General features: G+C 37.2%; 2 protein-coding genes across 6 annotated transcripts; both read right to left on the bottom strand.

Moving 5' to 3' along the window:
- Positions 1 to 250: 250 nt before the first annotated feature.
- On the bottom strand, positions 251 to 22,285 carry LOC107789812 (sister chromatid cohesion protein PDS5 homolog D). 5 transcript variants are annotated; one of them, XM_075256633.1, is made up of 19 exons: positions 21,756 to 22,285; positions 9,497 to 9,700; positions 9,153 to 9,331; positions 7,402 to 7,528; positions 7,160 to 7,327; positions 6,317 to 6,736; positions 6,069 to 6,158; positions 5,625 to 5,710; positions 3,561 to 3,612; positions 2,947 to 3,030; positions 2,801 to 2,853; positions 2,556 to 2,624; positions 2,247 to 2,463; positions 2,100 to 2,143; positions 1,864 to 1,929; positions 1,554 to 1,770; positions 1,396 to 1,439; positions 1,142 to 1,213; positions 251 to 1,061 (listed from the first exon to the last, which is right to left on the bottom strand). In XM_075256633.1, the coding sequence occupies exons 1-19, from the start codon at positions 21,807 to 21,809 to the stop codon at positions 818 to 820; spliced, it is 2,490 nt and encodes an 829-aa protein (XP_075112734.1). In that variant the 5' UTR covers positions 21,810 to 22,285; the 3' UTR covers positions 251 to 817. The 5 variants fall into 5 exon arrangements, with proteins under 5 accessions (XP_075112734.1, XP_075112730.1, XP_075112732.1 ...); XM_075256629.1 differs by lacking the exon at positions 21,756 to 22,285 and adding an exon at positions 10,186 to 10,699; XM_075256631.1 differs by lacking the exon at positions 21,756 to 22,285 and adding an exon at positions 10,186 to 10,699 and having other exon boundaries at positions 1,142 to 1,210.
- LOC142182344 (uncharacterized) lies at positions 20,309 to 21,760 on the bottom strand. Its single transcript, XM_075256634.1, has 2 exons — positions 21,023 to 21,760; positions 20,309 to 20,705 (listed from the first exon to the last, which is right to left on the bottom strand). Exons 1-2 carry the CDS (start codon positions 21,474 to 21,476, stop codon positions 20,695 to 20,697), a joined length of 465 nt encoding a protein of 154 aa, XP_075112735.1. The 5' UTR covers positions 21,477 to 21,760; the 3' UTR covers positions 20,309 to 20,694.
- Positions 22,286 to 26,406: the final 4,121 nt, after the last annotated feature.

Raw genomic sequence — 26,406 nt, 5'->3', positions numbered from 1 at the left:
TATTTTCACGCCGTGAATACAGTCGAATACAAGCAAATACAATAATCTGTCCAGCTGTAATCCCATGTTTCACTCCATGAATACAGTCGAATACAACAACTGATTAGTTGGACTTCCCTGATTCACGCCTATTTTTGCTATTATATTCATGAATACAATAGCTTAAATACATCAAATACATCTTATAACCACCTAAAAGGTATCTATAATCCGTAATATAGCAAATGGTATCGATAGATGGCTAATTGCTACTAAAAGATAGTGCTTTATGAAAATTTCCCATAATAGATTCTGTGAGCATGATCTTTAGCCATAGAGAAACAAATCTACAGATGTGTAACTAATCCTAAGTAACTTCTGATAGTGCTTCAAAAATTTCATTGATACATTGAGAAACAGAATCCCACAGCTCCTCTCACCTATTATATGGAAGAATCAACCCGATATAGAATTCACATTCCCTTGCTTTATGAGATCTATGATCAAGCAAAGGACGTGAATCCTTGCTGACATATCAACAGGACTACCACGAATGCAGTTGCTTTGTTAACTCGGATTTCATACCGCAACCAAAAGAAAAATAAAAATTTTAAAAAAAATCTGCATGAATATGGTCGAGCATGGAATCCTCCAGCTGTCCATTCCGGCAAACTATGGTAACAAACTCAAGGTCTCATAGCTTTAAATGTTAAAGGAACTATCGGGTTCAACTATGATGTAAAACTTCCAAATTTGAATGAATAACGAGTAACGACTACTACCTTTTTCCCAAACTCAACTTCAGCATCTTTACACTTTAATTAGCTTCCTTCGTCAATCAGCCCTCTAAGGCACCATTGGAAAGTTTTGACGACGTTGTGAGTGCACTTCCGTTAATGAGCTCTCGGTTTCCACTTTGGAAGTCTTGGATCTCTGCTTCTGTAATGATGTTACCTTCCTTGTGCACAAGATCTTTTTGCCCACTGCTTGTTTCGCAAATAACATCAGTAGCATCATTCATCTTATCTGGATTTGGAATATCCAGGGATTCAATGTCACTCTTTTGGGCATTCATTCCAGACCTAAAGGAAGAAAACCTACTTGTCAAAATCAGTTCGGAGAGCAATACTACAGGGAAAGTGTAAAACAACAAAAGACCAACCTTCTGGATGAAGAGACTCTGGGTTCCTTTTTTGTTGAGGAGGTTCTTTTCGCTTTCTTATTCATCAATCTGCTGCTCAAGTTCATCAACCATTAACCATACAAAAAAATAGTAGTGGCATATTAAGGTGATACTAAATACAATCTCTATCATTAATGTAGTAAACAGAAGTAAATACGACAGACAACAGTCAAGAATATGTAAAGAACTAAGATATGTCCAAGGTAACAAGGAAATTCAGAATCAATACTTACAGAACAGATGAAACATCATTGCTTTGAAGATCTGTTTCATGCTTCTGTACATTAACAAAATAAAAAAAAATAAAAAAGAATCAATCACAAACATATGTAGTGCCATTTATAATTTTAAACTATATTAAGAGATAACACTGTATCAGATGAGAAAGGACCTTGTCAGATGGACGGTCTTCAAGAGTCAATGAGCTATCTAAGGAAAGTATGAAAGTCTCAGATCTCTGTTTCTGTGTGATCATGTTATCTTCCTTATCCACAAGATCTTTTTGCCCAGTGCTCGTTTCACAATCAACATCAGTAGCATCATTCATCTTATCTGGAATTGGAATAACCGGGGATTCAATGTCACTCTTTTGGGCCTTTCTTTTTGACCTGAAGAAAGAAACCTACTTGTCAAAACCCTCACAACCTTCCAGTTCAGAGAGCAATACTACGAGAAAAAGTGTACAGCAACAAAAGAACAACCTTTTGGATGAAGAGATTCCAGGTTCCCTTTTCTTTGAGGAGGTTCTTTTTGCTTTCTTTGAGCTGCTAAGTTCATCAACCAATAACCATATCATATCCCACCATAGTAGTCGCATATTAAGGTGATTATAAATACAATCTCTATCTTAAATGTAGTAGATAGACACACAATAGATGACAGTCAAGAATACGTAGCAAACTAGGATATGCCCAAGGATTTAGAAATCAATACTTACGGTATAGATGAAACATCACTGCTTTGAAGATCTGTTTCATGCTTCTGTACATATTGCGTCAAAAAGAATTGTATCACAAAGATATGTAATGTTAATGACAATCTGAAAATATGTTAAGAGATAAATAACATCAGATGGGTTTAGGACCTTGTCAGATGGATGGTCTTCAAGCATCAATGAGCTCTCTAAATCAACTTTCGAATTCTTGGATATCTGATTCTCATTGATCATGTTATCTTCCTTGTCCACAGGATCTTTTTTTCTGCTGCTCGTTGCGCAACCAACATCAGTAGCATCATTCATCTTATCTGGAACTGGAATATCCATGGGTTCAGTTTCACCCTTTTGGGCATTTCTTTTAGACCTGAAGATAGATAACCTACTTGTCAAACCCTCGGAACAGTCAGTTCGGAGAGAAATACTACAGGAAAAAGTGTATAGCAACATAAGAACAACCTTTTGGATGAAGAGACTCCAGGTTCCCTTTTTGTTGAGGAGGTTCTTTTTGCTTTCTTCTTCATGGATCTGCTCAAGTTCATCAACCAATAACCATATCATATCCCAATAATAGTACTGCCTTATCAAGGTGATATGAAATACAATCTCTAACATTAAAGTAGTAGGTAGGAGTAAACACAACATTCAAGACTATGCATAGGATGCATCCAAGGTACAATGAAAATTTAGAAATCAATACTTACGGAACAGATGAAACAGCATTGCATTGAAGATCTGTCTCATGCTTCCGTAAATACTTCATCCAATAGAATCATATCACAAGGCGATGTAAGGCCAATAATAACTTGAAAATATGTTAAGATAACACAGTATCGAATGAGGAAAGCACCTCGTCAGATGGATTGTCTCCAACCATCTCCCACCGTTCCTTAGTCAGATTCAAGGTTTCCACTTGTTCGTCATAATATAAGACCTCAAAAGGAAAGAAAGCAAATAGCATCAGTCAACTTGAAACTTCTAGATGGTTCAAGTTAGCAAAAATTACCACTTCACTTCTGGGATATATTTCCCTTTCTTGCAGATAAAATGGATTTTTATTGCAATGACTATATTTGGTTCCGTAAACAGTTCTGCCTCTATGCTACTGAGCAGGAAGATGGAGTCAATTGGACAGGCAGATATTTTTCGGTAAATAGCATTGCCATTTGCCTCAACATTACTGAGCAGGGAGTCAATTGGACTTGCAGATATTTTGGCAAATGTAATATTTGGAGTTTGTCTCGATTAAACTTGAGAAGGAAATAAATGATATCATGGATCCAAACTGACTACCGATGTATAACTTTACGGACTTGGGAACAGTGTATACATTCTTGTCATCATTATTAAGTGCATATATATCAGGATATCACAAAATGAAAAGCATATGAGCAATAAACTGGAATGAAAACTGTATAGAAATGAACTCGAAAACAGCAGACAGCTTGACAATAAGATCACTACCTTGTGTCTCTTTTTCACAGGATCAAACTCAGTAATTGCACCCTCATAGAACCTGCAAAGAGAAACTTAAGATCACAAACTTTAGCTAGACACTTTTTTCCATATTCAAGACATGATCAAAGTCAATTTGGTACAAGGAATTGAAGATGTGCTCTGATACTCTACAAGTCAAAATGCCAAGTGAACAATTAACTAAACTGTTTGCTGTCATCATTGACTTGGTAGTCATGTGCAATATGTCATTACTAAATGTTCCGAGTGAATTTACAGATTTAATTGATAATCTTTTTTTTTCATTGATAAAGCAGAAAAAAAATCTGGAAATATATTTTTTGTCAACCTAAGAAATTATCCGATGGTTCAAAAGAAACTTCCTTATATTCATGGAAATGGTGTTCCTTGTTGCCTTTTCGGTTAGTTTCGGTGACTACGATCGACGTTTTGTGTAAACGGATCGGGATTAACATTTTGACGGTCCTGGTGGGTCCGTATCGTGATTTGAAACTTGGGCATATACCCGAAATCGAATTCAAAAGTCCCTAACTTGATTTAACGTAATTTGTTGAAAACTAACAATTTAAAGGTTTAAAGAATTCCTATGTTTGATCGTAGGTTGACTTTGTTGCTATCGGGTTCGTATTTCGAATTCGGAACTTTGTATAGGTTCATTTCAGTATTTATGACTTGTCTGCAAAATTTGGTGCAAAACGGAGTTGATTTGACGTGATTCCGATGTCCGGTTGTAAAATTTCATGTTCTTAAAGACCTTCTGAGGCATCAACCTCCTTCAGTACTCCCATGGCTGCATTCTCTTCTGTTTTTTTTTTCTAAATAACCAACATCCCCTTTTTAGAGCATTGGTCCTAGCAATTCGTCAACTGTCTGTTTTTTTTTCAACTCAGTAATCAAAACCTATTACTTTGCAGATAAATCTTGGAATAGTTTTTCTTTTAGGTGGCCAAGGGGAGTATTTCTCTTTGCCCATCTAGATTCATTGTCTATCTGGTAATTATATTCACAATAATTGATATCAATCCAAGCTACATCAATCAATAGATGAGACACACTCAAAAATTCGTAACCCATACACCAGAAACAACCAGTAACTATTGCTAGTAAGCAAGTGAGCCACAGCATTTCATGCTACCAAGCACATCAAGAAATGATCTACATGTAAGACTACACATATTTCTTTTGAAAGAATATTGCCTAGACAATTTGCCACTGACTCCAACTTTTCAAGCAACTGAAACCATAGAGATGATAAAATTGAAGAATGATGTAGCAGTAAGACAAGATCTGGCAATGGGTTGATATAGAGCTTTGTTAGTTGATAGTTCTGAAGGTGAGTTGGCATTGCTGGAATTGTGAGTGGATGAGCATTTGGAAAGTATTAATTCAGAATCTATTATAGAAAGAAGCTGAAAAGTTTGACAGAAATACGAGTCAGTTCACTGGTAGAGGCAGAAGAATCTACAAAGGTTTAATACTATCATCAGTCACATGATATGGACGATGGTGATGATTGAGATCGCTGATAGTTTAAATTGAAGAATGAGAAAGAAAAAGAATTAAAAGAAAAGAAGCTCATATATGGTGGATATAAACATATATCCAATTTTTACCTTAGCCTACCAAAAGGACATCAAAGAAAAAAGAAAGAAAAAGAACAAGAAGAAGAAGACAACAACAGTTTATTAGCTTAACAAGCTAATTTCGAAACTCAGGAATCCATCGGCTGCTGATCAATACAATCTATCTCCACAGGAATTGTCTGCAAGTATAAGGTCTGCTTAAAGCATCGAGTAGTAAAAACTAGAGAAAACCAATATAAAAAAATACAAATAAAAAGAACCATGTGTGTAATTCTATGAACACCCCCTAAGGGAATGAAACAAATTCTTGCCTGACAGCCTAGCAGGTAGGTCAATTTTATAGACAATAAACTTAACAACAGAAGGCAATCAAGTTGATTAAAAGTGCTGGAATGAGAGTGGAGCTGTAACTACTACCACTAATTCACAATAGCGTGACAGTCCTGACACAACATTTTGTAGAACTTACACTTTGTCCAATGGCCACCAAACTCTTATTCTGGTACCAACCATTTCTTCTCCATAATTTTTGGTGATGTGACGCCTTCTAGAATTCTGAATGAAACAATTCGAACATAAGCTCTTCAGACATGAAAACATTCTAGAACAACAGATAAAGTGAAAGCAGTAGGGCCCTAAACCAAAAAATAGTTTTCACTCCTTTAAAATCTATTGAAAAGCGGTAAGAACAGTATTCGCTCCGAATTCAAGGAGGGTATAGCAGCTTATAACCTATTTTTACTGTGATTGGATTCTTTTGACAAAGCTAAGAAGTCATAAAATTTAGCAACAAGCCGCTACATTTCAACAATACTACGTAAATACAAGCAAAATCTGCAAATTTTGCAGATATGGATGTTACATAAACAAGGGTTACAGTTTGCTTCAAAAAATGGTAGGAGTATATTAGTACCTCATCCTTTACAATGGCAAGCTTCTTCTGGCGCTTAGCTTTGCCAAGTTTGCTTGACAGATTTTCATCCCCAAATGATAGTTTAATCGCCTGTAAAACCCACAAGTGTGAATGGAAAAAGGAAAAAAGGAAAAAAAAAAGAAAAAGAAAAAGAAAAAGAAAAAGAAAGTGGTCGTCACATTTGTGCTTGAAATAAACTATAAGCACAGATCTAGCGATAACAACTTCTTAGAAGTTTTCCTTTTAACCTCATCTCCTGTTTCTTCTACATCATGAGTTTCAATGGTAGCTCTGTCATTCTTCTGTTTCTTTTCATCAACTTGTTGCACTGATGGCTCCTCAGCATCAGTAAGGTCTCCTTCTCTTACAATGTTAAGGCCAGAAGTGGTCTCGACATCACCTTTTGGAACAGACTCGCTCTTCTTTGAGCTCTGACGTGGTTTTCTTTTGCTACATGCTGTGCCCTTATGTTCACTCCCAAAGTTGAGAACTGAATGCAGCGAGCCATTTCTCTTATCTTGAGATTGCAACACATCTCTTTCTGGAACCAACATACCCAGGTCAGCCTCCTTATTTGGCATGCTCTGTTTCTTCTTAGCCCTAACCCGGCAACCATGACTAGCATTGCTAATGCCAATATTCTTTAGCTGCTCTGTCTGACTGTGAAGCTGTAATGTTTTTGAAGAGGTGCCATTAATATTTAAAGGAGTCTCAAATAACAGCACCAGATGGACCAACTTTTACAGGATACACAGCATCAGTCACATTTTCATTTTCCGTCTGATCATAAAATTAATATAAGCAAAAAGGAAAAGTAATCCAATAGCTGCTTCTTTTTTTTACTTATAAGGAGCGTTTTTTAATCAGTAGTAATTCAATAGCATATTTTCATAATTAAAAGTAGTAAATACATATCAAGCACTATAGAAGCATTGGGCTTAGTCTCATTGACATTCTCGTACTGTTTTAGACAAATATTGCTTCGTGTGAGGTCATTTTCTCGTAGTACATGAAAAGGCAAAAAGCAGTTGCATAAAAGAGAGAGTCATGAACACATTCTCAGAAAAAAAATAGTCATGAATAGGACGCACCATTTGTTCTCCCTCAGGCATTTCATTGCATATTGAGGCAACTATGTCACCATAATCATCAAGATTCATGCTTCTTGACTTGAGGGCTTCTACAAGATAGGGTCTAACAGTGGAAGCACATTCTTTCAGGACTTTCTCTCCCAATTTTGACGAGATAGGTGAACAAATCTGTACAGTATATAAGATCAAGAAAAACACTAAAGAAACATGATTAACAAAATTACTAGGATGAGGTTTATTGCCTGATTTTCCTTTCTGACGCTATCAAGGAGAGGCTGAAGAAGCTCCATTGAGATTTCATCACTTTCTTCTATGAGCAGAGTCATGATTTCTTCCATGCTTGTGAATACAACATTAGGATGGTCGGGCCTTGAGAAAATCACAGCATCAAACATAAGCATTCATCAGAGAAAACTTACACAAGATAACCTTATAATCTTTCACCGGGGTAAAATGGCATGGAGCATGATGTCAAAGTCAAACAATCACCAACATGCTTAAATGTGCTCGGAAGGTGAATAAGAACTTAAGTATCACGATAGCTAGCGGACAGTTTAAAGTGCAATTTATGTGGTCCACCACCTTTAAGCTAGTCAATACCGAAACGAACATCAAATGCTAATTGTATTGGTGCATAAATAAATAAGATAAACGATAACTACTTGAATTACATCGACGAGCCTGCTGCTCGTTCTTGACAGGCAAGCAGCCAACACTTAGCGTCCCACCGCAATATTAATTAATCATCTGCACCTCAATCCTGAATTAGCTGGGGTCCACTATTTAATCCACTGTAATCTGTTCCACTCTATTCAGGTTATTTCATTCCAAAAAAAAGGGCAGCCCGGTGCACCTAAGCTCCCACTATGCGCGGGCTCCGGGGAAGTGTCGGACCATAACGGTCTATTGTATGCAGCTTTGCCCTGCATTTCTGCAAGAGGTTATTTCATTCCACTACCAGATAATTAGTTTTTTAAGGCAATTGATGTTTCTCTAATAGAAGATATTCTCAACATCTCACATATCCCTACACAAATAAACAAATTTGTAACCAGAGCAAAAACACTCTTGGCGAACACTAACCAAATGTAAGCGTAACGGAAATAACTAAGCCTTAATCCCAACTGGTTGATCACTTATATGGATCCTTTGATTCCATAGTGTTCCATTCTTAGCTAAGTCTACATTGATTTAGAGAAAATGTAGATCCTTTTAGCCAACTTTCCTCCGTTTAAGTGTAAATCTATCTCGTCCCTGTTTCTAACCTGCTAACCATCAACATTTGGAGGTATGTGTAGGATATGCCAAATCATCTCAGGCAATGTTCTCTAATTTATCTTCAGTGTGTGCTACTTACACCCTCTATCATATTGTTATCATTTCTAATTATACAAATCTTGGATGATCCACATTAGTCTTAATATCTGAATGTACACAACAATCTATCTTGACAATGTTGGACTATAGAGTCCTATCTCATGTAATTTGCTGGTTTTACAACCGTTCGATAAAACTCTCCTATCACATTGTTAGGTTATCACATAGCATTCCAAAAACTCCTTCATTATGCACTCTCATAATACTCCTCCATTTTATTCTTCCTATATAATTTATATGTGCTAGATCTCCATCTATCATACCATTCTTGCAGAAGACTGAGCCAAGATATTAGAAAATGTGTGTATGTAGACAATACAATCGTGTCTAATCTCATTCACCTTCATTCTTCCTTTGGAGGCTAAATTTGCAGTGCAATATTTTATCTTACTTTTGCTTATCCCAAATCCGTACTCTCTAGAGTCATTTTTCATAGTTCTATCTAATCTCACTTTACCTACATTCCCAGTGTAAAATCCTAAAAGTTCCATACTGATTTAATCTGAAGGAGGTTAAATTAATTGCTTGAAGGAATTAAATCACAACTCTATGTAACAGTCAAAAAAGAGAAAAAGGTTGAGAAACTTTTCACCAAAAGGAAAATTTGCTAAGTTACCTGATGATTCTGAGAAACAGCTGGAATATCTCAATAACTAAAGCATCACATTCAAGGTCCAGCAGCATTAAACAGGCCTTGACATCCGCCACAGTTTCAAGGATATGCACAGCCTTATAATAATGGCGGGCTGAATGAGATAATTCTTCAAATGCCCTTACTATAAGTTGGAAAATTTCCTGAGAGTTTTCAATACAAGAGTGTGAAAACAATAAGGTAATGGATATAAAGTTTGAGCAAATGACATTAGCTAAACTAGTTAGTGTGGTTCTTTCTACACATATATAATATGTGTGTGTACTAGGAAAAGAGAACAATAAAGTAGAATGTTATATCTTGGATACCTTCATTAGTCCATCATCATAAGGTTGCTGAGGGGCAGTTATTCTAGAAAGCTCACAGAGACAAGATACAACAGAGAATTTGACGTCCACATCAGCATTCTTTAAAAGTTCACTTCCAACCATAGCTCTCATTACTGGTCGAAGTGCATCTTTCATTGAATCAGAAGGGGCTTGGCCTACCTTTACCAATAGAGATTCTACTTTCTAAAAGACACAAGAGGAGAAAAGTAGTCAATTTGAGGCTGCCATAAATTACAGAAATACGAGCAAACAACTTCAAGAAGATATAAAGCCGGTTCATAAAGATTAATACACGAATATGGAGAAATTGCTCTATGGTGGCATTCATCTATTATATAATGGGATTGTCCTTTTCATTCTAATTCCAAAATCATTACATTAAACCTGCAATTGCCACTTCCATTCCTCCAATTCTGATTCAACACCATGTCATTTATAATAGGAAGAACAAAAGATTTCTATTTGAAGTCAAAACTAGCCCAAATTTATCTAATTGACAAACAGCCATTCCCCTCAAAAAGTCTTATCGTTTTCAACATCAAACAAACCTAAACTGATAACACATAAAAAAAAAAAAAAAAAAAAAAAAAGAGGAAATAAAACACAGATAAAGCTAGTAATTTGTATGTGAAGAACATGAAATAAATAGATAAAAATTGAAACTTTACATCGAGTAGATTGAGGAGCTCTTCAGTGGAAGGAGGAGGAACAATAAGCCTAATCCCACAATCTTTGAGCTCATCCTCAATTTCCTTTTGGGAAGAGTCCAAAGTAGAGGAAGCAGAAGCAGCCATTTCACAGCAGCATTTACTCTCACTCTCACTCTCAAAACCCCCAACAAACTTATATCAATTGCCCAAAAAAACACTCAATAGAACAAAATGCAAGCTCAGACACAGCAAATGCTGATTATATAAGAGGAGAGAGACAGGTGGGATTTGTGTTGGGAGTAAATTTGGGTCTAAATTTAAAAAGAAAAAAATTGCTGACATGCAGAGCCTCTTTAAAGTGTAATCTCCAATAGATTCATTCACATTGAATTGGTTTATTGTCCAATCTTGGGGTTGAAATCCGTAACCTATTTTCTGCTTTTCTTGTGTGCTTAAGCTCTATGCTATATATTTATAGCATTGAATTCTACGTGGCTATGCAAAACTGCAAAGAGACCAAATTTGGTGTTTCAACTATTTCAAGAAAGGATCTTTGAGACAAAGAAATAGAGCAACATTATCGGACACTTTTGCCCCTGGAAAATTGAACTTAAGCACTTGAGCATAGGTCTTATAGCTGTCTAATATTGGTAAAGTACTATAATGTCTACACTTTACTAGCGCGCTTTATTAGCGGGCAAAGGTGATTTTCGAAGCTCAAAGTATTTATTTTATTTTTTTATTTTATCTCTTTTTATTGGATAATTGAATTTTGAATATTAAATTGGAAAACTTACCTATAAGTTCTATGCTTACAAAAGGACTCACTTTAGACCCAGAATATTCGATTTTACAGAGATATTAACGTTTGTTGTATCTCTATCATTAAAGGAACACAGCATACTTACAAATAGAACATTTATAGGATCCAATTCTAAAAGGTTAGAGAAACTCTCATCCATCACTACAAACAACTAATGGAAAATCCACTCAAATCACCTAACATACCATCGGAACCACTGGACGACACTGTTATGGAAGAAGAAACAACCCAATCCCACTCTTACAAGAAAATGCTCCTAAATAAGCAAAATACAACACAAGCTGACTACTTCGCTTCAGAACTACAATCCACCATAACGCAACAAAAAGGAAAGGAAACAGTAGGTCCAATCCTAATTCTCAAGAGGATAAAAACAGGTTATATGAACCATGGCGTTACTCGGTCATCATAAAGCTCTTTGGAAAGCGAATGTCACACTACCTCCTCCGATCTAAATTAGTTGATTTATGGAACCCATCCGAACAGTTGATCTTGATCGACCTAGGATGGGATTTTTTCATAGTCAAATTTGGTAAAGAGGAGAATCTAGTGAAAGATATACAAAAAGGGCCATGGTTCATCTCTGGAAGTTTCCTCTTAGTCAGAAGATGGGAACCCAAATTCGTCCCATAAGAAGCGACATTATCCTTCACTGCAATTTGGGAAAGACTACCACAACTACCCACTGAATTCTATGACAAAGAGGTCCTAGAAAAAGTAGGCAGAAAACTAGGAAAACTCCTAAAAATTGATACGTGCACTTCAGCCACCCTCAGAGGTAGATACGCAAGAATATGTATCCAGGTACCCTTGGAAACACCAGTTGCTACCTCAGTTACAATAGGGGATTATAAGCAGTTGGTGATCTATGAAGGAGAAAATGTACTATGCACTGGGTGTGGAAGGATAGGGAACACCTTGAAAGGATGCTTACACAGGCAAAAACAACAACAAACACATATGCAAGACAGCCCAGAGAGCTCAAATTCAAAGCCAAACGGTGATTCAACCCAAACACCAAACAATGAGGAAGAAGAGGAATAGAAAGTGATTTCTTTCTCCAGAAGGCGTAAAAAAGAGCACAACACACAGCAAAATGAAGCAACGCACAAGAATAGAAAGGACAAACCACCAACAAAGCCAGAGGGCATCAAAGTAAAAATGTTCGATGCTACATCCGGTAAGTTCCTTGAAACTCAAACTTTCCGATACACCACTAAATCTAACCTGTTACAGGATATGGACCGAACCCAACCCACTACCACAAAGAGACAACAATCTGAAAAATAAGTTACAGTCGGGCAGCCCACAAGAGAAAGGCCCAACACAAGCGTTAAAAGAAAAGCGGACCCAGGGAATGCACAGCTGCACACAAATTTTGGACATGGGCCCACAACACAAACAAAAGCCAGGACAAACCCCATACTCAGTAACCCAAACCAAACGGACACTACCTCACACCCAAAGTCAACCAAGCCCAAAGGTCAAGATGAAAACCAAAAAATCCAGACTGGGCCACCTCCCATCTCTGCAAAAATAGACTCCATGATAGACCCCAATGATGACTACTACAACACTACGTTTCCCCTACCAATACCAACTGGAAAAAATCCCTCAATGAAAGCTCAAGAGCCAAAGTTGTATAATCAAGAAATCCTAAGTGATTTGACAGAACCCATCAATTCAATCGGATATTATAATAATCCCATTCCTAGTGTATCAGACACAAATCCCAAAATAATAAGCATGTTTGTCGATCCAAATCCACAACCACCAAAAACGTTTGATTGCCCCAATACCCTACCTTTTATTACTAACCCAAAAACGGATAGAAAAAAAAACAAAAATGGAACCAAATCCCAACCCCCCAATCTTCCTAACCTCCATCCTACCACTACTGGACCACCTACCAACATCATGGTTGGAACTGGCACTCCATGGACAAGCCCTAAGCTACAATTTTCAGTTGGGCAATTAACCGATCTCTCTAATCATACAGAACCTAGCTTATCTAGCAAGGGTAACTGCAGAAGCCCTAAACAAGGGCTTGGGGATGCTTGGAGCACAAATGTGGCAGTCAGTCATGGACCAGACCCACCCAACCGACATACACCAGAGCAGCGATTCATTTATCCACGACAGGATTCAGCAGATATTCAACAGCATCCCGTTCTTCCCAGACCCATCAGTAGAGGACCCATATGCAACCCCCTCCCCCCCCCCCAGTTCAAAATCCTCCAACCGGAATCATCCCAGAAAACTTCACCTTCAGTGTAGGAGAAACATCAGCAACCACCCTAAGAGAAACAACATCAATCGCCTCTGGGGAACATCTCCAAAGGAATTTCAATAGCCCTAGAGCTACTGAGGAACCACGAGGTGCCAATGGACCAGGAAACAACCCTAATCGACAACCTAGTGAGGATGGACTCACTATGGTTGGAAGCATTAAGAGCTATGGAGTTCAGTGTGGAACACAGCGAGACGTTGATCCTATTTTTCCCAAAGAACCTAGTTCGTTGCGGAACTGACTTCTCCTCTCATCTGAATCAAGGTACACTCAAACCTCTTCTGACCCTAACCCTAGTGATAAGATCCCAAAAATATCAACACAGGAGAAGAGAAGTGATGCACCCCTAGGGTAGGGACAAGGCATTTACGAGCAACATCCCTCCATCACTTCACCCTCTAATAAATTTCACAATATGGAATGTTAGAGGGGCAAATAGTGCGGAGTTTAAGAGTCATTGCTCAGAAATGTTCAAAATGCACAAGCCTGTGATGTTGGTTCTCCTGGAGACCAAAATGGCAAACCACAAAAAGCTAACTGAAGAGTTTCAATTCGACATGCACATGCAGTTCCCTACTGTATGTGGAGGGATTCTTCCCTCCAAGTTGATGAAGTAGCTGTAAACTCTCAAGGTATCCATGCCATGGTCAAGGTATTACCCTTAAACCCCCCTTGGTTTTTTTTTGCAATCTATGCTAGCAACCACATTGAGGATAGAAAGGCCCTCTAGGATAGTTTAGTTTATATCTCCAATAATCACAGAGGGAGTTGGTTTGTGGGTGGAGACTTCAATGAAGTCCTGAAAGCAAGAGACAAATTTGGGGGAAACGCTATAAACACCCATAGGAGTAACTCCTTTTGGAATTATATTAACAATTGTCACCTTGTAGACATAGGATTTAAAGGTAGCAAGTATACTTGGTCTAACAAGAGGTACAAAAATAGGTCATATCTAATACTAGAAAGAATTGACAGGTGTCTTGCTAATAACCAATGGATAAATGAGCACCCAGAAGCTAACATTACTCACCTTCCCAAGACCCATTCTGACCTCTGCCCCATGCTTTTCAAGCTAAGCAATAACAATCATACTCCTCTCAATAAACCTTTTAGCTTTGAATCAATGTGGTGCAGCCACCCTCTGTTTCAAAACTTAATTAGGGATTCTTTCAAGCCTGATTCTATACTAATCCCTTCCACCATCGTGTTCAATGTTAATGCTCTCAAATGGAATAAGCATACCTTTAGAAACATCTTCCACAAAAAAAGAGGTTGCTAGCAAGGATAGAAGGGATCCAAAAATTACTTTTTTATCCCAATAGCACCTTAATGCAAGTTTTTAAAAGCAACCTCATTGAAGAGCTTAGCTCTATCTTGAAAAATGAAGAGGACTTTTGTAAAATAAAGTCTAGAATTCAATGGCTCTCGGATAGAGATGCCAATACAAAATTCTTTCACACTTCTACTCTAAATAGAAGGAGGAGGAATAAAACCCTCAAAGATAACTCAGGTCAGTGGATGTTTGAGGCTGGGGAAATCAAGCAAGCAATCTCAAAGTTCTTCCAAGAATTTTATACATCATCCCTCCCCCAATCCCAGAATGGCTTGTCCTCCACTGAAATCCAGGGGCATTGCCTCTCCCAGATTCAGCAAACAACAATTGGGATGGCCCTGAGGGATAGTGAAATTAAAAGTGTCATATTCTCCTTCAAGCCTTTCAAAACTCCTGGACCTGATGGCCTTCACCCTTTCTTCTATCAAAAATACTGGGACATAGTGGGTAAGGATGTCATCCAATTCTGCAAGAAATGTTTCTCCACATCAACTATGAACCCAGTCATGAATGACACCCTCTTGTGCCTCATTCCAAAATGCCCTCAAGCCACAATGATCAAAAAATTCAGGCCCATAGGCTTATGTAATACTGTTTATAAGACAGTAACAAAAATCATTGTCAATAGAATTAAGCCTTACCTCCCTCACATCATTGGGCCTAGTCAGGCTAGCTTCCTCTCCAACAAGAAGGCTTCAGACAATGCCATTATAGTCCAAGAATACATCTCTCACTTTGGAAAAATGAGAGGAAAATCCTCTAACATAATCCTAAAGATTGACCTGGAGAAGGCTTTTTGACAGACTAGAGTGGTCTTTCATTAAGCAAACCCTCCATGCTTTCAAATTTACAAACACAATTATCAACCTCAACATGTCATGTATCAGCTCCTCCACCATCTCTGTAATTGTTAATGGAGAGCAAACTAATCCCTTCATGCCCACTAGGGGCATCAGACAGGGTGATCCTCTATCCCTTTACCTGTTTATCATGTGTATGGAAAGACTTTCCAGAGACATTGACAATAATGTCCTCCAGGGTGAGTGGCACCCTATCAGCATTAGCAGAAGTGGCACTAAGATATATTACCTATTCTTTGCTGATGATCTAACTCTTTTTGCAACAGCTAACCAAGTAAGTTGCAACACAATCATGAATAGATTCAATTCTTTCAACTTGGCATCTGGGCAAAAGATCAACCTTACTAAGTCAAAAGTCTATTTCAGTGCAAACTGCCAACCTCAACAAATGGAGCTCATCTCAAACACCCTTTCCATAAAAGCTTCAACAAACTTTAGAAAATACCTGGGGTTCCCAATCTTCCACAAAAGACCCACTCATAGTGATTTTCAAATCATTATTGACAATCTCCCCTCAAAAATGGCTGGGTGAAAAACAAGCATGCTTAACATGACTAGGAGAATCGCATTGGCAAAAGCATCTCTGAACTCAATCCCAAATCATGTAATGCAATACATCAAATTGCCAGCAAAAAGGACCAAAGAAATTGACAAAGTTCAGAGGAATTTTATCTGGGGCACTACTGCCACCAAAAGAAAGATGCACCTGGTCTCATAGGATACAGTCACTATGCCTAAGGATAAGGGGGCAGGGAATCTAGAAAGCTGAATTGAAAAACAAAGCCCAACACTCAGGTCTTGCCTGGAGGCTATACCAAAATCCCTCAACCCTATAGGCAAAAACTCTTATTGCAAAACACTGCAATTGGCGGATCCCTCCAAAAAAAAGCCAAGTCTCACACCTGGAAATGCATCCTAAAAGGATGGGAAACATGCATGAAAGCAAAAAGATGGGTAGTGCATTCAGGAAACAGAGTTAGTTTTTTCAATGATCCTTGGATAAACAACCTCCCAGCTATAAGGTCCCTTATACAAGGTTCCCTGACAAGAGAAGACATGACCAAAATAGTTATCTCTGCTCATCATTATGGAACTTGGGATCTCTCTACTCTATCTCTCACCATCCCCCAAAATATCCAAAATTCCATCTATAACACTTTCATTCCATCCAACCCAATTAAGGAAGATAGAATGATCTGGGGGGAGCCACATCAAATGGAATCTATTCCACAAAATCTACCTACTCACTCTTGGATTTTTGCCAACATCAAAGACAGGAAATCATGACCCACAATTTTTCATAGATTTGGAACAATAATCTCTTCAATAATAAAAAAGAAAAGGCAAATTCAAAATGTATTATAGCTAAGGTCACTGAATATGTTACAATCATGTTGGATAAAGAACCCAAAAACAAAAAAATATCTGGGTAAAATGGGAGCCACCAAAAATATCATGGTGCATCGCGGACGCGGGAGTGGAGTCGCGTTCGCGAAGAGGAGTGAGTCAGTTGGGGACCCTAGGTCCTTGGTCTACGTGTTCGCGAGGTGAGGGTCGCGTTCGTGAAGGTATGAGTTGGTTAAGCATCATGTTCGCGAAGCAGTGGTCACGTTCGCGAAGAGCAAAGCGAAGAGGCAGTCTGAGTTGGCTTACGCGAACGCGAGAGGCGTTCGCGTTCGCGAAGAAGGAAGTGTCTAGGCAGAATCTTTAAATTCAAAAATGAGGGTTTAGTTCATATTTTCAAAAACTCATTAGAGAGCTCAGGAGAAAGCAAATTTAGAGGGGATTTTCATAGGAGTGAATGGAGTAAGTGTTCTTCACTTTGTTTGGGTTAAATTCCATGATTATGTCTTGATTTTTATCATTTAATTTGGGAATTTAGGGTGAAAATTGGGAAAAGATGGAAGAAAGTTTGGAGAGTGAATTTTAGGGATTTGGAGGACCATTTGATGTCGGATTTTGGTGAATTTGATATGGGTAGACTCATAAGTGAATGACTTTCTAGTTTTATGATTTTACGGATTCTGAGACGTGGGCCCGGGGGTCGGGTTTGGCCAGTTTTAGGATTTTTGAGGTAATTTAATTACTTTTGCTTGGTCTTTGTTTCTTTAGCATGTATTAATGATAATATATTGGTTTTAGTTAGATTTGGGTCATTTAGAGGCCGAATCGAGAGGCAAGGGCGTCGCGGGATAAAGTTTGGCTTAATTTGAGGTAAGTAACGCTTCCAAACTTAGTTCTGAGGGTTCGAAACCCCAAACTATGTGTTCCATGATTACTATTGAGTTGACGCAAATGCCAAGTGATAGGCGTGTGGGCGTGCACCGTGAGAATCGCGGCCTTGATCATTCCATGGCACCGCTTAATGAATCTTTCTTGCTAATATCTATGTTGTGATTATGTGATTAAGTTAATGAGTTGTAAATCATGCTAATTGTCATATTAAAGCTTCATGCCGATACTGTTGAGACCCGAGAGGTTGTTTCTTGCTGTAATATCATTAGTTTCATTGATATTTTGTACTCAGTCCTGTTCATACATTTTATACCATGCCTCGGTCTCGATTTTTGTTATTTGGCACATCATATCATTGTTCGGGCTAGTATCATGACATTGTGAGCCCTTGTGGGCGAGACTAGAGAGTGATGACTGAGTAAGGCCGAGAGCCTGATTGTGAGTGACAGTTATGGGATCGGGCTGCATGCTACAACGGTTATGTTGATGATTATGATAGCGTTTGGGTTGTAGAAGCCCCTCCGGAGTCTGTAACACACCCCCAGTGAGCGCAGTTGATGATATTGAGGGATGGATCTTCCCTGGACATGGATTTTATCCGAAGTATTTATACCTGTAGATGGATCTTCTCCATAAGGCTGGAATGGCCTTCCTCGGTATTGGATGACTGCGGTCAGTGATGTGTATTCCGAGATGGATTTCCCTGATCCGGATGGCCATATATAGTACCGAGTGGTTGAGAACATGTGAGAAGAGGTACACAGAACATTGATCATGTTGTTTGTGCATTGGTACATAGAGATTTTCTGAGCTTTATACTCCGTACTGTTCAGATTGTATTTATTTACTGTTGGGTTTTTACTTAAACTGCAAGCATGTCTACTTTTCTGTACAGTTCAATTATATTACCTGTTGAGGTTTGGTTCGTCACTACCTGTGAGTCCATAATTTGGACTTGTTACTTACTGAGTTGGTGTACTCATGTTACCCCATGTACTTTGTGTGCAGATCCAGGTATCTCGGGCCACGGTAGCGGTTGCTGATCATTTCAGTTGTGGATTTTCCTTGGAGATAGCGAGGTAGAAGTCTGGCGATCGCAGTCCCGCCTTTCTCCTTCCTTATCTTCCTCTTAGTGTGTTTGTTGGCTATTCTCTGACTATGCTAGTCTTGTTTTATTTCGAACAGGTGTAGTATTTTGCTCATGACTTAGTGACACCCGAGGTTGGGCTTGTATATTTTTGCTTTGTTTTGATTTTACTTTATATCATTTATCGGAATTCAGTTGAAAACATGTTTTTACTTAAGTTTTCAACGAAATATGGATTATTTGGAAATGATTTGGCTGGCCTAGTTTCACGATAGGCGCCATCACGACCGGCTCGATTTAGGGGCCGTAACACAAATCAACTACTGCCCAGGTAGAGTTGGATTCAAGAGCCTGAATCTCTTGATGAATTGCCTCTACCCATTTCTTTTGTTGAGCTGCTTCTTTGAAGGTCTTTGGTTCAGTCAAAGTGGAGAAAGCACCTAGATATGATTGGTAGTTTGTTGATAGATGAGAGTAGGCAACATAAGAGGATATGGGATACTTACTACCTTTGGAAGAATTAGTAGCAGTGACATAGTCTTTCATCCAAATTGGAGGTGCATGAGTTCTTTGTGGTCTCACAATTATGGATGAAGGATCTGCAGATTGTATGGCATGAGGCTCAGAAGTTGCTGGTGTGGATTGGTCTACATTCTCAATGTCTATTAACTCAAAAGTTGAGCCTGATGGAACTGTTTCATATAACTCCCCTTGAATGCCATTATCATCAGTGGTTGAATTGTCAACTGGAAGATGCATGGTAACATGATCTGTCTTAAGAATGAGAAGATCAACTGGTGGCAAATCCTGTTGTAATGAGACTGGATTTTGAGCAAGGGTTGTACCCTGCAAGATTGACTGATTCTCAACTGTGATGTGGGTAAACATGTCTTCCTCAGTACCTGAAAGGTTTTTGAATGAAAAAATGTATTCTTTAAAAATAACATCTCTACTAACAAAGAAAGTTCTATTTTCCAAGTCATAGAGCCTATATCTCTTTTGAGTGTCAAAATAACCAAGGAAGACAGTTCTTTTTCTCTAGGAGCAAACTTATCTCCCATTGGCAAGCTACTTGCATACCCCCAACAACCAAACACCTTCAGATGTTCTACACTGGCTTTCTTGTTGTAAAGCAGCTCATATGGAGTTTTTCCTTCTAACACAGGAGTTGGTAGCCTATTTATCAAATATATTGCAGTCCTTACACATTTACTCCAAAATCTAATAGGCACTCCACTTTAAAATTTTAAAGTCCTGGCCATTTCAAGGATATGTCTATGTTTTCTCTCCACAACTCCATTCTGTTGTGGAGTATAAGGGCAACTACTCTTATAGACAATCCTAAGTGAAGCAAATAAGGGCAACTACTCTGATGCACAATCCCAAGTAAGGCAAACAATTCATTGCATTTAGAATTAAAGAATTCACTACCATTATCAGACCTCAAACATTTCACAGATACAACAAACCTTACTATTGAGATGAAATTCTTTAGTACAACCACAACTTCACACTTAGAATTCATCAAACATACCCATATATACCTGCTAAAATAATAGCAAAATACTATTTTTATCATATGTGGGCACTTTTTAAGGCCCCCAAACATCTAAGTGCACAAGCTGAAAAATGCTAGTGGACTTTGTATTACTAATAAGAAACTGAAGTCTGCATTGTTTAGCTAAGGGACATATGTCACAGTCCTCAATGTCAGTGTTACTGACTTTATTCTGCACTGTAGACACATGTTGTATAGTCTTCAAAGAGGCATGCCCTAGTCTGTGGTGCCATACTATGCTATCTGACTTCTTTTTCAAGGTTGTTCCTGCCAATACTGCTGCTCTCCCCCTTAGCAAGTATAAGCCTTCTGATTCTTTACTAATCCCCAGTACCTTGCCACTATAAAGCTCCTAAAACAAGCAGAAATTAGGGTAAAAGTTGAATGAACATCTCAGTTCCTTGGTAAGTTTTGACACTAACAATAAATTAAATTTAAAGCCAGGTACATGTAGAACATTTTCCACATTTTTGTTTCCTAGGACCATTGAATTTCCTGCATGTTTTATCTCTGCTCTAACCCCTGTTGGTAATTGCACACCACTATGTTCTTGTCCTTTCATGCTTCTAACATTGCTTAATACTTCCTTATTATGAGTAATGTGATGTATGACTCCTGAATCTACTATCCATTCTTCTATTGATGGACTGCAAAGTCGAGAGGCTATACCTGCCATATTTGATGAGAAATCTCCTATTGTTGGTTTGTTCAAGAGGCCTACCAGCTGTTTGTATTGTTCTTTTGTTAGCACATGAGTCTGAAATGGATTTCCAGACCCTGTTGCTTCTTCAGTACTTGCAGCATTTACATAAGGTCTAGTTCCTCCACTTGGAAACTTCTTCTTGCTTTTAAAATCTGATGGATATCCGATGATCTTGTAAAAAATTTCTTTCAAATGTCCTTTATAACCACAATGTTCACAGATTATGCCAATCTTCTTTGGCTTGAAGACCCGACCTCTTCCTGCCATCATAATCAAAGGATCCTTGTTTGTATCTGTAACTCCTAATGATCTCTGGCTTTCCTCCTGTGTCACTATTGCATAAGCCTCATTTATAGTGACAACAAGCCTCCTCAACAACAGATTGCTCCTTACATTACTATACGTCTCATTCAATCCCATCAGAGAATTGTAACAATCTCTGATTAGCTAAAAGTTCCAGTGATGATCTAGATTCCTCACATTCACAAGCAGAGGTTAAAATCAGTACATCTAATTCATTCCACAAGTCACTCATTTTTGTGTAGTAACTAGTTACAGAATCAGTACCCTGTTTTAAGCTAGCTATTTCTGTCCAAAGATGATATATTCTCGTCAAGATACACCTATTAAATTTCTCCTTGAAATGACTCCAAACCTTCTTAGCATTAGAAGCAAATACAATACTAGGCATTAACTCACCTGCAACAGTGCTTCCAATCCAGCGATAACACGATTGCATTGCATTTCTCTCATTGTTCAGCAAGTTCTCCTCTATACATGCTTTTGACACACGTTCCGTCCATGAACCCTAGCTTTCCTTTTCCTCTCGATGCTAGCTTCATCGTCGTATTCCACAAGGCATAATTTTCTGGTCCTGTGATTTTGATATGAAATAGAACTAAGCCCAGAGCATCGGAAGCTTGAAGGAACAACGGATGATTGTGCTCTAGCAAGGTCACTTCATTTCCAGCCATGTTCGCTCAAATCGGAAAACTCAAAACCCTAATTTCGGAGTAATTTCCCTGCTTTTCTTCTGAATTTCAAATCTAACCTCTAGAATTAAGATCGAGGCTCTGATACCATGTTAGCTGAGCTAGATTAAGCAAGCTCCAGCAGTAATTCATACATGCAGTGAAGTTTATCAATGGAACAGTGAAATCGTAAGAGAGAACAAGAGAGAAGAGAGGAAGAAGAAATCGGTTCATTTTCTATTTCCTGTTGTGATACAGAGGAAGAGATCTGTGTAATCCCTTTTATCACTAGTTACAAGTCCTATATTTTCTCCTATTTACAAACTACTCCCTTCTAGTTTCTTGTAGGTCCCTTTAACATCGTTCTCTTCAATACTAATACCCATCGAAAGACACATAGACAAAACTAGTTTAGCTCATTTCATATCATCCATTTTATATTCATTACCTTTTATTTCACACGCGAATCTTTATATAAATAACCGGTCGGATGCATTGTTTACTTTTCGTAGCCGTATATATAGATTATATACTGATATTATACATGATTATATACATATTATACATCATACGGCTATTTGTAGTCTAAGCGGTTGGGTGAGCGACTGTTTAGGTTAATTTTTCAAATTAAAATTATAAATATAAGGAAAGCCTCCAACTTACAGTAAGAGTATTTTCCAATATCATACTGTTGTTATTATAAAGCTGTGCATATTCTTGAAACTGTTGTAGATGTCAAGGCCTGTGTGGTGCTGCTGGATTTGTAGGATTTAAGCTTTAAGATTTCTGTAGTACTGAAGTATATGACACGAAAAAAGTAGAATTGGTGGTTAGAAATTCTGGGAAAATGCTACAATTGTATATATCATTAAGAAAATAGATATAGTACCACTTTTGCACTTCAGAAAGAAGTGGCATATATTCCATGAATCTACTTGTTGAGTCTTTTTCAGATTAAACATTAATGAAGAAGCACAACGTTAAATTAAAAATTTTAATTTTTGAAGAAGGACATATTTAAAGTTAATTTGCACTAATTCTAAACAAGCTAATAGAAAAACAAAAGGAAAAATGGCGAGCCTCCAATGCAAGAGTTTTAATTACTATCTTTTTTTCACAAAATCCAATACAAGAGTTTTGATTATCTTTTTTTCACAAAACACACTCACAGACATAAAGTATATATAAAGAATCGATGTCCAAAAAGAGTAAATAAAACTGAAAATTTCGGAAGTATTTCATTTTCATTTTCTCCCTCAGTATCGTAGAATTAATTTGATTTAACTTAAAGCAGGGTAAATTTCACAAATGATTTTAAATATAACTATGATTTTTTTTCACCAAAGTCATATCATTTTGTTTTCTCACATAAAAATCATAAAATTATTACTAACTCTCACAAAAATCATAGTGACCGAAAATACAACTTTTCAGTAATATTTTCTTATTCCATGGTTTTTTTAAAAAAAAAATTCTGTCTAATAAATAATAATTCAACTAAAACAGGAATGATCCAACCTGATCTAACTCCGGGACCTAATACCCATATATATAAATTAAAACAATACTAAAAGTGAATCATTCAAACACTATATTTCTATCTTTTATTTATTTTCAAGATTTTCATTCAAATTTATAGCATTTTTTTATTTTAAGTGCTCTCTAATTATACCTTTTTTTTTTTGTTAGAACTCATGCATTCCAAACTAAGTTTTTCGTAGGGGAAAGATTCAATATTTAGGAGTATTTTAACGTATGTAGATGGGTATTGGGTGCGGTTGGGTCGGGACATTCCTATTTTAAGAAAAAAATACAAAAATGACCAGTTGGCCGAAACTAATTACATTCGCTAGACAAAAAATAAAAAAATATTATGGTATATAACACACACACACACACGCGCGCGCACACACACATATATATATATAATTTACTATTATTTTTTGAAGCGGCAAAAAATATATATTTATTCTATTTTAATTGGATTATTATTTAGTATGCTGAAAAAAAAAAACGAAAAAGTTGGAATAAGAAAATACTACCGGAAAATTGTATTTTTCGGTCACTATGATTTTTATGTAAATTTGTGAAAGTTTTATGATTTATATGCGAAAAATAAAATTATATTGACTTTGGTGGAAAAAGTAATAATTATATAATCATGTGTAAAATTTACGAATAAAGTATCACTTCAGTGACAAAAAATAATGAGATATAAAGGTGCTGGACACTTATGTCACTTGCAAGTATGAATTGTTGGACTTTGATGAATCAAAAGTTAATCATTTCTCCTAATCTCCAAACATCTAGATTTTTTCCCCTCTAATATATTATTTAACAAATCAGTCCACTGACATAAGATAAACTATACAATTATGGGAGAAAGCAGGGAGAATTGGGATAGTCTAATGTCTTTCTTATTAGTTGATACCTCAACGGGATTTTAAGAACCAAAATGGAGTCGTAAAGCTTTAATTACCGAATCACTTAGCCTCATAAAAGTTGTGAAATAACTGATTAAAGAAGTGCATAAAAATACTTACATCGATTCACATCGAATCTTTGAAACTTTTCCAAAATTGAAATTCTCGTTTGACGACATAAAAATGAGAGATATATATGTCAAATTCATCACGAACAAACAATTGCTGGTGAGTATATTTTGCATAAAATCTGAAATAAGTACAAAAAAAAAATGTCGTGTAACGCTAGAAAATTAAGATGTTAAGAGATGAGAAAAGAGATATCTATTGGTTTGAAAGAAACCTAATTGGCGTTCTTTATGGTACTTAATTTTTCCTCAAGTTTTAAGATATTTGGTTGACTTACTTATTTTGAAACATCGAATAATCCGTCAAGAAAAAAAGACCGATATAACCTTGGCGAATTGTTCGATGCAAGATCAAAAGACTAAAGCACCCTTGACTCAAAAAATATCAGTTACGTTCTATGTTTATTGCTTCTCCTTTACAAATTACTCAATTCTTATTCTCAAATCTCCAAAGTGAATAAGTACAAGTATCTCAAAAATGGAAGTTGCACATCTTTGCTTGCTCCTAGTTCATGGTGGAATTCATCGCCATGAATATAATCTTCCCCTCTCACAGACAATCATGTACTTGAGGATCAATTGAGTATATAATCTTGTAAAGGATCTCATGTTTGCCCCTTTATGTATATTTTTTAATCATTTATTCTTTACCTTTCTATATAGACATATCAAAGATTTACCACATTCACTCGGCATTAAATGTAGAAGAGTTTCCATGTGGTCAATGTGAGTAAATGATTTTGTGAGTATAACTACGCAATGTACATAGGAGTATATGCCAATAGCCCGTTTGGCCAAGCTGCAAAAATCAGCTTATTTTGAGAAGTGTTTTTTTTCAAAAGTGCTTTTCTCAAAAGTATTTTTGGTGAGAAGCAGTTTGTGTTTGGCTAATTAGTTTGAAAAGCACTTCTGAGCAGCAATTAGTATTTGACCAAGCTTTAAAAAACTGCTTCTAAGTGTATTTTTCTCAATAGTGTTTCTCAAAAAAGTGCTTTTGGAGAGAAGCTACTTTTTTCTGCTTCTCCAAAACTGCTTCTGCTTCTCCTCAAAAGCACTTTTTTCCTTTCAGAAGCTTGGCCAAACACCTCAAATTGAGGCCAAAAGTGCTTTTGGCAAAAAAAAACACTTTTGGCCAAAAATAAGCTTGGCCAAACAGGCTACAATGTACGAATACACTTGTAAGATACTCATTAGAGTAAAGAATCATATCTGATAGAAAAGAGTTGAAGAATTTATTTTGCAGAAAAATCAATATCTTACTCCAAAATTTCGAGGGAATCATAACCTGACAAGGGGTTCAGTTATATTTACTAGACTAGATAACAAGATACAACTGCTGATCAAAAATAAAATCTAAACAATGAAATTAATCCTGATGAATGTTTGGAAAAAGTGAAGGACGTCTTCCTTTTCTCATAGGACAAATATTCCATTCCGACACGAAATTTAAATCTAATCTTCACCCCAACACTAATTTCATTGAGTATTCATTTCGGTCTCAATTGCTGACGAATCATCATCTCGACCCAATAGATAAAATTCTACCAGAGCAAGAGACTTTTTTTAAATGTCCTGTTCTTGAGAAAAGATGTAAATTCTCATTTCAGTTTAGGACACCTTGAAATTAAGTAACCAACACTCATCCAAAGAGTAAATGATTACAGTAAAAACCTATTATTTCAAATGATCTGCCCACAGCTAAAGGGCAGCACGGTGCACTAAGCTCCCGCTATGTGCGGGGTCCAAGGAAGGGCCCAACCACAAGGGTCTATTGTACGCAGCCTTACCCTGCATTTCTGCAAGAGGTTGTTTCCACGGCTCGAACCCG

This window comes from Nicotiana tabacum, chromosome 6 (genome assembly GCF_000715075.1).
Source record: "Nicotiana tabacum cultivar K326 chromosome 6, ASM71507v2, whole genome shotgun sequence".
Classification (NCBI taxonomy): Eukaryota; Viridiplantae; Streptophyta; class Magnoliopsida; order Solanales; family Solanaceae; genus Nicotiana; species Nicotiana tabacum.
The sequence above is the reverse complement of the archived record's forward strand: the minus strand, read 5'-3'. Positions and strand labels throughout refer to the sequence as shown.

What these genes read in the sequence shown, in the direction of transcription:
- LOC107789812 (XM_075256629.1), bottom strand. Translation starts at nt 10,311, where the DNA reads ATGGCTGCTTCTGCTTCCTCTACTTTGGACTCTTCCCAAAAGGAAATT. An exon ending in CTGTTTCTCAGAATCATCAG is followed by an intron (nt 7,529 to 9,152) that starts GTAACTTAGCAA and finishes GATTTTCTCAAG; the next exon opens with GCCCGACCATCCTAATGTTG. An exon ending in GGAATCTCTTCATCCAAAAG is followed by an intron (nt 1,771 to 1,863) that starts GTTGTTCTTTTG and finishes TTCTTTCTTCAG; the next exon opens with GTCAAAAAGAAAGGCCCAAA.
- LOC142182344 (XM_075256634.1), bottom strand. Translation starts at nt 21,476, where the DNA reads ATGGGATTGAATGAGACGTATAGTAATGTAAGGAGCAATCTGTTGTTG.